At 34.9% G+C, this 9,980-nt stretch overlaps 1 protein-coding gene across 1 annotated transcript; it reads left to right on the top strand.

Annotated features, from left to right (window-relative positions):
• Positions 1–5,637: 5,637 nt before the first annotated feature.
• On the top strand, positions 5,638–9,394 carry LOC143229757 (L-cystatin-like). Its single transcript, XM_076462511.1, has 3 exons — positions 5,638–5,870; positions 8,294–8,404; positions 9,085–9,394. The coding sequence occupies exons 1-3, from the start codon at positions 5,667–5,669 to the stop codon at positions 9,172–9,174; spliced, it is 405 nt and encodes a 134-aa protein (XP_076318626.1). The 5' UTR covers positions 5,638–5,666; the 3' UTR covers positions 9,175–9,394.
• The last annotated feature ends 586 nt before the right edge of the window (positions 9,395–9,980 follow it).

The raw sequence follows: 9,980 nt of genomic DNA, 5'->3' as shown, positions 1-9,980 counted from the left end.
ATGTGTTTTGTGTGTAGCTTGTTTATCATGCAAGATTGGTTAAAATTACATTTCATCAAATGAGCTGTACCACTCTTAACGTATCAAGCAACAGCTGCAGTCACTTGTATACACCTCCAGCTATGTAACTGAGCTCGGTCATTTCGTTTTTGCACACCTTCAGCTATGTAGCTAAGCTAATGAGTAGAAGTCATTGACTTTTGTGTAATGAAATGTTCAGACCAGTTAACATACCTAATATGTTTGAGGCTCAAAAGATGAGGTATGGTGTAGAATTTGTATATTGTGGCAGCAGAAGTGATATTATTTCGTTGTTTTTTGGTTTGATTCCTATAAATATTTAGCAGTGGCTTTTCGCTTCTGCTGTCTCTTAACTGCCGTTTTATTCATTTAAGGCAAGAATTGGCATGACATTTGAATGTACATCACCTTGAGAAAGCAAAGTTAGCATACATTCATATATTATTTTATAGTGTATCATTTTTCTTCACTTGTAAAGTTTAACACTTGAAGTTTTGACATAGAGATCTGGGATTTCAGTAAGGATCAATTAAAAGATATACATATCAAAGATAACATTACTTTTTGTTAAATCTAAGTTGTAATGATTATTTTAATATTTTACAGAATAGCGAAAATACGTAGTCACCAAACCATTGCACTAAGAGAATTATTTGTTTTTCGAATTTCGCGCAAAGCTACAGGAGGGCTGTGTGCGCTAGCCGATCCTAATTTAGCAGTGTAGGAAGAGGGAGCAGTCAGCTGTTCTTTCATAGATTGTTTAGGCAGAGTATTCATCAGTAATCAGCTCGTCATCACAACCCACCGCCAGCTGTCAGGCTATTATTTTACCAATGAATATTTGGATTTACCGTGACTTTATAACGCCCCCACGATTAACTTGCCAAGCGTGTTTGGTGGGATGGAAATTCGAACACGAGTCCCTCAAATTGTCAGTCAAGCACCGAAACCACCGGGTCAAGAAATTTAAAATTGGCAGATAAAACTTGTGTAACGATAAACTGTAGAACAACGGTAACAATGAACATATTAAATGTGTGTAGGTCGGGTAATAAACATTTAATTCTCAAACATTTCGAAATGTACACATACAATTTTCAGCAACCCATATTTAACAAGGTAAACTTGTAGGGTCAAATTATTTAACGAGTGCAAAGATTATGTAAAGATTAATTTACATACATAATAAAAGGATGAAGTCAAAATAAAGCAAAAACTAACAACAAATCGGAAAGTAAAACAATTGTATGAATTGCACAACGTTCATAGCAGTAACATCCCTTTAAGGCCTATTTTATTCAGCATCAGTTTGCATTCTTATAAACTGGTTAAATTTCTTGTTACTGTACTAAATTAGCTTCTAATGAATTTAGGCTTAAAGATTCCTTTTTCTTGCGCAAGAAATTTCTAACATTACTAATGCTGATTAGTGTATACTAGTTTTGATGTTGGAAATTCATTCGCAAGCATTTCACTTCAGGAGATAATACAAATGCGCAAAAATAAAAGTTTTTTTAGCCGACTGTGTCTTTTTTTTAAAACCTTTTTGTATGCAGATTTCATTCAAATGTAGTTTTAAGTTTAATTTTTCTAATTAAATATAATCTCATTTTGTCTCAGACAAATAAGGTAAATGATTTCTGTTCGATTACAATCATTTTGTCTGGTCGTTTATTTGACTTTTTTTATTCTGCCTACACTGTTAAAGGTAACTTATTGTGAGCTGTTAAATTTCTTGCCTTTTTAGGCTTAAAAGATCTTGTTGTTACGATAACGAAGTTACTTTGTTTTCTGTAACCAGGGGTTTCGGCAGACCACAAATACCGTAGGTTTTTTTGTTTGTAGCTAAGCGCAAAGTTGCAAAATGGCGTACCTACGCCGTGTCCAACACGAGTATCGAAAACAGGTTTCTAGCGCTATAAGTTCGCAGACTCACCACCATGTCATTGGAAAGCCCGATATTACAGTAGAACTTTCAAATTTAAAATATAAAGATATATATATCTTACTAAACACTGTCACACTGCTTGCAAACCTAAAAACATAAAATAAGACATTTTCATTTAACTTTCCAGAGAGACAGATGCCAAAATCTTTTAAGGATGAGTAGTAAACACCACCTGGAATTAAAGTATGTTTGATGGTATTATACTGTTAACAAACTGTAAAGAAAAATTACACTTTAAATGAAATATAATAATATATTTTTGTGTCTAAAGTAATACCTTTTATGACAAACTAATCAGTGCTGAGAATACGGTTATAATTATTATACATTTTTGCAGCCACACTATAACCAAATATCAAATAGTTCGCTTGAGTTATCAGGTTGATGTATTCGTGTTAATTGTTTCCGTTAGTGTAGCGTGTTAAGGCGTGCGGCTCGTAATCTGAGGGTCGCTGGTTCGCATCCCTATCGCGCCAAACATGCTCGCCCTTTCAGCCGTGGGGGCGTTATAACGTGACGGTCAATCCCACTATTCCTTGGTAAAAGAGCAGCCCAAGAGTTGGCGGTGGGTGGTGATGACTAGCTGCCTTCCCTATAGTCTTACATTAGTATATTAGGGACGGCTAGCACAGATAGCTCTCGAGTAACATTGTGCGAAATTCAAAAACAAACAAGAAACAGTTGAGTCATGGATGGTTGAAACCATTCTGACTTCTCTTTTGTCTTTCCATGTGAAAATAAGAACATTACCTTGTCTACAGAAAACTGTTTCATATTTTTTCATATTTGAAACTTCAGCTTTCAGTTTTGTAGGTAACCTGCTGTTTACTCTGATTGTTCCAAAGATTCTTGTTTTATATTCTAGGAGTAAATGTATAATGAAAGTACTGTTGTAATAATTGTCCTGGTATTTTTACAGTGCCACAATCCAAATTGGGAATAGGTTTCTTCAGTTTTTTTCACCTCACCAGATAAATCTCCATGTTGCAAATATAACCTGTGTCAGTCTTGTACACCATTCTAACCAGCAAGCCATATTTTACAATTTTTGCAGGGTTGTATGTTCAGAATTTTGGACATCATATCCATGGAATCATGCCCTCATCCACTGACAACTTTTCCTTTGGTTTGTATAGTGTCCTGAATTTATAGAAAAAAACAATCCACCACAGGTTGAGTTTTGAATAGCCTGCCTGAAGACTAATCCATTTTCTGATTATCATTGGAATGTCAAGATGTCCAAATTTGTTCAAATCTGTTTTGTCTCATTGTTTGCAAAAATATTGCAAAAAGATGATTTGTTTAACAACATTCCTTTGAGGTATATTTCTTTGTATGTCCCATTAGTAGAATAAGGCCTAGGAATTTTCTCATGTCTGTAGGTGTAACTTCAGACCATTGAAGTCCTTAATAAAAAACATTGATTTTATGTTTCCCTGCAGGTTAATTATGATAGGTACATATTTCCTGACAAAACATTTCAAACAAATTTCCAAACATTATGGCATCAACTTTGAGGTTTGGATGGAGTTATAATGACCCCTAAATTTCCTTCAAACATTTTCAAGTTCAGTGGAATATCTATTTCTGACCAATTATCATTTATCACAACAGAAAAGCAAATTACTAACAGGAACATTTGTAGCATCATCATCACTTTGACTCCAAATCACTTGAAAGCACAACAACCTTGTGTATCTTTGTAGATCTAACAAATCATTGAAGTTAGAGTTACTGTTGGAAGGATCCATAAATACATCCACATCAAATTCTTCACCTTTACTTGGAAGATATGACAAATTATCATCAAATAGTTTAGTAATTAACTGATATCCAGTCAACACATCACGTTTTCTGTGAGAAGCCATTTATAAAAATATGGATATTGTAAGCAAACAAAATTAAGAAAATAATAACCATCAGGTACAATATAAAATGCATCCAACTTCTATCAAACACATAGTTGTGACCCATCCTCAATATGTTAAATTTCTAATAACCTATTAAATTCTGATTGCATATCCTGCTTTGTAGAAGGTAATAACTGACTGATTTATCAGAGCCAACAGTGTGTGTATATATGGAATATTTAAAGGTGTTTTTCTTTTTCTTGAGCAACAACTCTAGAAATAATTCATGTACACCATTAGAGAATTTTCTGTTACCAAACAAAAAGTAATGATAACTGATTTAGCCAACAACAGTATGTAAGACTGAAATTGGGCATATTTCTACATTTTAGGGCTTGTTTAATCACCCTGCTTGGGAAAAAAAAAATGTAGTATTGGACAGTTTTCAGTTGCTGCACAAAAGTGTATGATAATTGAACTATCCAGCTGTGGTTGGTGGATGCCATAACAGACACATGTAATGGATCCAGTTGTAGCACGAGTAATACCATCAGCTTTCCGTGTTTCGTGTCTTCTCTTCTTTATCAGTCATCAGTGACTTTCATTTTTAAATTTCAGTACTTTAGAGACATTTTACTAAGCTAGCACAGATAGCCCTCGAGTAGCTTTGTGCGAAATTAAAAACAAACAAACCGTTAGTGTATTCTGAACCAACTTTAGTATAAACGTATAATTTGTGTCCATTTGTTGCTAAGCAACACGACTATAAACTATTGTTGACATAGATTATTACTAAAATGAACTGGTATTTGTATATATTAGAGGTGTTATGTAAAGAACTACTTCATTTCTATGTGGTTTTTCATTAGTTTACCTCATTAAAAAGATTCGCACGCGCACGCACTCACGTGTTTCGTCTGTCTGTAATTTCTATTTCTAATATCAGGAAACACTTCTCTTCTATGTGTTTTAGGCCCGGCATGGCCAAGCGTTTAAGGCTTTCGACTCGTAATCTGAGGGTCGCGGGTTTGAATCCCGGTCGTACCAAACATGCCCACCCTTTCAGCTGTGGGGACGTTAAAATGTGACGGTCACTCCCATTATTCGTTGGTAAAAGAGTACCCCATGAGTTGGCGGTGGGTGGTGATGACTAGTTGCATTCCCTCTAGTCTTACACTGCTAAATTAGGGACGGCTAGCGCAGATAGCCCTCGAGTCGCTTGGCGCGAAATAAAAAACACAAAGAACTGTGTTTTTTCGCTACTTTGTCTCATTATAAAGATACGAACGCGTGTAAGCTCACACATGTGGATAATTTAAATAATACCAGGTACACATCCTGAGAGTTAATTTAATATGTGTGCAAAATTTCATGTTACTTGGTTGATTAAGTAATAACACTCAGGTGCACAGCCTCAGTATATAGTTAGCATATGTACAAAATTTTAGGTTTTTAGGTACTTTGCTCTTGGAGTTATGATGGTCACACAATCAGAGATCTACAGGTACGGGCTTTTATTATTAAATATACCAAAAGTAATTTCGCAAGTTTAACTCTCAATTCAGGACAGTTTCATTCATTGTATGCAACTCTGATCTCTAATTCGAGCACGTGCTCTCTCTCTCTCTCATTTTTGTCCCCAGTGTTATGGCTCAACGTTTCAAGGATATTACCTTACCTAACCAGTAGCTACAGAAAAACAGAAAATGATGAAAGTATCCAATGAAATAGTTGAGAAAGATAAGATGTTGCTGTAACGTAATACAATTCGAGTGTCGTGTCACGTGATCATCGGTTTATTTAAACCAAGCCAGTTCTGAACATCATAGTTTTGGGAAATCAGCGTTATGGAGAGATACGGCTTATTCTTCTGTATAGTCATTGCTGCTTTGGTTGACGTTTCTGTTGGCCAACCTGGATCGTGGGTAAATGCAAGTGTCACAGATAAAGAAGTTATAAAAGCAGCAAAATTTGCAGCAGAAGAACTGAATTCGGAATTCGATACTATTTACCACCACAGATTAATGAAGATTCATAGAGCTGAAACACAGGTAACGTTTATTTTTATGAATGTGTACTATAGCTATACTAGTTAGAGTGAAACTGCCTATCTGTCTTGGTTTAAGCGTATGTACATAATAGTGTCTCTAAATAATATTCAACACAGAATGTACCGCTAAGGAGAAGAGCAAAATCATATAATACTTGTATGAAATGTATAGAAAAGAAAAGTTTCATTTAGCACAACTTTACACACCTTTTGTTTGTTTGTTTAATAAAATCAAATTTTATTTTCAAGTTATGTTATTAAACGATCTTTTCATTCATTGCTTACTAAAGTAAAAAAACACAATAAAAATCACCTTGATAGAATTATTAATTTTATCTTATACTGTTTATTTAACGTAGGATAGAATCAAATGTAAAAAGAGATTTGAATTGTTCAAAGTAATACTATGTTTTATGTATGTACTATTTCAAAATTTCCAGATCTGGTATGGGCTGCTGGTTAAGGTGCACGACTCGTAATTTGCAGATCGCGAGATTGAAACCTGTCACCGAATATTTCCGCCCTTTTAGCCGTAGGGATGATATTATGTGATGGTCAACTTACTATTCGTTGGTAAAAAGTAGCCAAAATGTTTGGCGGTGGGTGATGCTGAGTGACCTATCACTTCATTGTTAGTGTTTGGTTTTTGAATTTCGCACAAAGCTACACGAGAGCTATCTGCGCTAGCCGTCCCTAATTTAGCAGTGTAAGACTAGAGGGAAGGCAGCTAGTCATCACCACCCACCACCAACTCTTGGGGTACTCTTTTAACAACAAATAGTGTGATTGACTGACACATTATAAAGCATCCACGGCTGAAAGGGCGAACATGTTTGGTGCGATGGAGAATCGAACCCTCGACCCTCAGATGACGAGTTGAACGCCTTAACCCACCTGGCTATGTCGGGCTTATAATTAGTGACTGCTAGTGCATATAGCTTCTTGATAGCTTTGGTAAAAAATAAACAATCCATTGCCTGGGGACTTTTATTTATTCATTTGAGTGACAAAAGTAGAAAAGTAAAGTTCGAAAGACGAGGAGGAAAGAGCCCCAGAAAAGAGGACGATAGCTGGTGCACTAGAAGAAACACTGAAGTTGAAAAAAATCTCTTCCCATTTTATCTTTGGTGCATTGTCTATGACATTACTTTGCATTTACTCAACATCCACATTTTCATTCTTTCTAAAGTGTTACAGGTAACAGCAAGGCATGCAATCTTCCGGAAACAGCACCCTAGAGTCTTTATATCGATAAAACCGACTTAAAGCTAAAAGCTAATAATGGTATCACCAAAACAATCTCGGTACGTTTGTACACTTACTGACAATCATTTCACTAACGACCCTGGTTAACAAGCCGCGGAAACTTAAAAAAATCGATGCAGGGAGTTTCCATTTTCACAACAAGAGGAAGAGTTGTGTACTTCATATTAAAACGATGTCTGGTACGCCTATCGGCAACGAAAGCAGCACGCACATGTGGAACCAAATGTATCAAGTTATTTTTTATTATATTTGATATTACTCAGGCAGTGTGATGCTATCAAAAACTGATCCCTTTTGGGAAGTGTATCTAACATTCCTTTTCGATGCAAAACATTCATACACTAAATATAAAGATTTGTTCCAATTAGGGATTTACAGCTTCAAAGAATAGGTTTAGGATTTCCAAGTCTATTCATAAAGAGACCTGCAACATGTTACACCCTAGCCGCGGTAATCAGTGTAAAGAGTCTTGTAACAGGTGAGAATACAAGAACACAAAGTCAGTGGCACGTAACAGCACAAAATCTCTATAAATAAACATAGTCGACAAAATTCCTTCTTAAAACTTAAAAAATATTTTTTTACGAGTTTAAATTCATACACTATTACAAGGCTGAAAACCAAAACATCAATTATAAATTCTTCTAAATAAACATTCGCTCTTTTAAAACAAAGTAATAACTAACTTTAGTTGACTCTTTCAAATAAGAAGTTAACAGTTAAAGCTTGTTTGAGAAATAAGTGGTAAATCCTTTAATAAACGTATAAAATTATTATGATAATTTTTTTTTCGTTCAAAGCTCTCTATGGTTTTAGGTAATTAAACAAAGAAAATGGTATTAAGAGAACCGTTAAATATTTTATTTAAAACTTCAAAAGTAATTACGTATACGATGGTATTGGTTAAGGTCCTTTAGCCTCTTTCACCTTTTTATATACGGCTTTCACTGCGTATGTTGTTTCTATGTCCTTTGGAATTTTAACTGTTCTAAAATGCGTGATAAGTTAGTTAGAGGAAAGAAACAAAACTATTTGCAGTTAAACACGAGCTTTTATCAAATGCAACAGGCGTAATTGTATTTAATTATGATAAACACTGTTAATACCAAAACTAAAATATGTTTTCGAATGTTTGTACATTAAGTATACCTTATTCAGGTGGTGAGTGGTGTGAACTACCGTGTGCATATCGAATTTGTTCCTACAACTTGCAAGAAAAGCGAAGTGCCCTTTGAAGAAGTAGAAAAATGTGCAGCTGCTGTAAATGGGGTATGTACCATCAATAAGCACTGATAAATACGCTTCAAAATCGGTAAATCTGCTCAAAATATCATTAAATCTAATAAATGAAACCTCAATACTTTCTTTTTAGAATTGAATTTTTATAACACGAACGTTAATTACCAAAAGATATTACGATGTAAGGTTACATAATATAAAATATACTTGAACAAAAAAAAAGCTTCTATATTTTGGGTTGTAGAATTTATAGTCTGTCGTTTCAGAATTAAGGACTGCAACTAAAATTAGCTTTTAAAGGGGTACGCGCAAAATCCAAAACCCGACTCTAGTAAACTCTGGTTTGAGTGCGTTTGTCTCCAGTGAGAGATGAGAAACTACTGTAAAAGATAAAACAGTAATTTTAGTTAAGATATCGTAGTTTGGTAAGAAATTTATAAATGACCACTTTTGATTTTGTAGTGAACTTCACATTTCAAAGTTAATGTATGATATTGTAGTTTAAAATGAACGATTGTAAGTGTAAAAGGTTTGTTAGAATGTAATTGCTGAGACTATCGATTAATAATATTACGATGTTGATAATACATAGTTTAAATATTAGCCTAGGAGTTAATGTATTTCAGTGCAACAAATTTTGTGTATGTAGACAACCTTTACATTATTTTTGAAAGGTTTGAATATATAAAAACTTATTTTATCTTTCGCAGGTGAACAGATTTTGCAAAGCAGTTGTTTGGATTCAAATATGGATTCCAAGTACTCAATTAACAGAGTATGAGTGTTATCGCAAGTCATAGCCTTCCAGCATGTGGCACTCCTTTACCCATTCATGAATCTGTTATTTCTATGTTTTTAGTGAAGTAGAACGCTGCAAAACTTTGTGCATTGGTTTTATTTTTAGACTTAATTAAATCGGATTTTAAACCAGATTGTAGTATGTATGTTTACAACTTCTTGGTACTGTATTGTTGACAAAAACAGTGAGTAAATAAAAATTGAACTGTTTTCTTTTCCGCATTTGATTTTGTTCAATATTCATTTTTAACAATCAACCCATCCAGTTTCAAACATTATATAAATGAACTGTGTTTATTGTACAAAATACGGTCAAAAATGTACAAAGCCGCAACTAGAGAGGAGCAGCAGCATCGGCCCGGCATGGCCAAGCGTGTTAAGGCCTGTGACTCGTAATCTGAGGGTCACGAGTTCGCATCCCCGTCGCGCCAAACATGCTCGCCCTTTCAGCTGTGGGAGCGTTATAATATGACGGTCAATACGACTATTCGTTGGTAAAAGAGTAGCCCAAGAGTTGGCGGTGAGTGGTGATGACTAGTTGCCTTCCCTCTAGTCTTACACTGCTAAATTAGGGACGGCTAGCACAGATAGCCCTCGAGTCGCTTTGTGCGAAATTCAAAAACAAACAAACAAGCAGCAGCATCGTCTCGAGCACTGGGAGTTTTCAAAATAACCAAAATGGATTGACCGGCACTTGCATGGGAGCACAAATATCATACACCTGGAAACCCCTGTCTTATCAATTAATTTATTCTGTTATGGACTGTAATGTACCAAAGAAAAATCAATCTTAGTAATAATTAACATA

This window comes from Tachypleus tridentatus, chromosome 10, assembly GCF_004210375.1.
Source record: "Tachypleus tridentatus isolate NWPU-2018 chromosome 10, ASM421037v1, whole genome shotgun sequence".
In the NCBI taxonomy this organism is placed as follows: Eukaryota; Metazoa; Arthropoda; class Merostomata; order Xiphosura; family Limulidae; genus Tachypleus; species Tachypleus tridentatus.
This window is presented reverse-complemented; position numbering and strand designations above follow the sequence as displayed.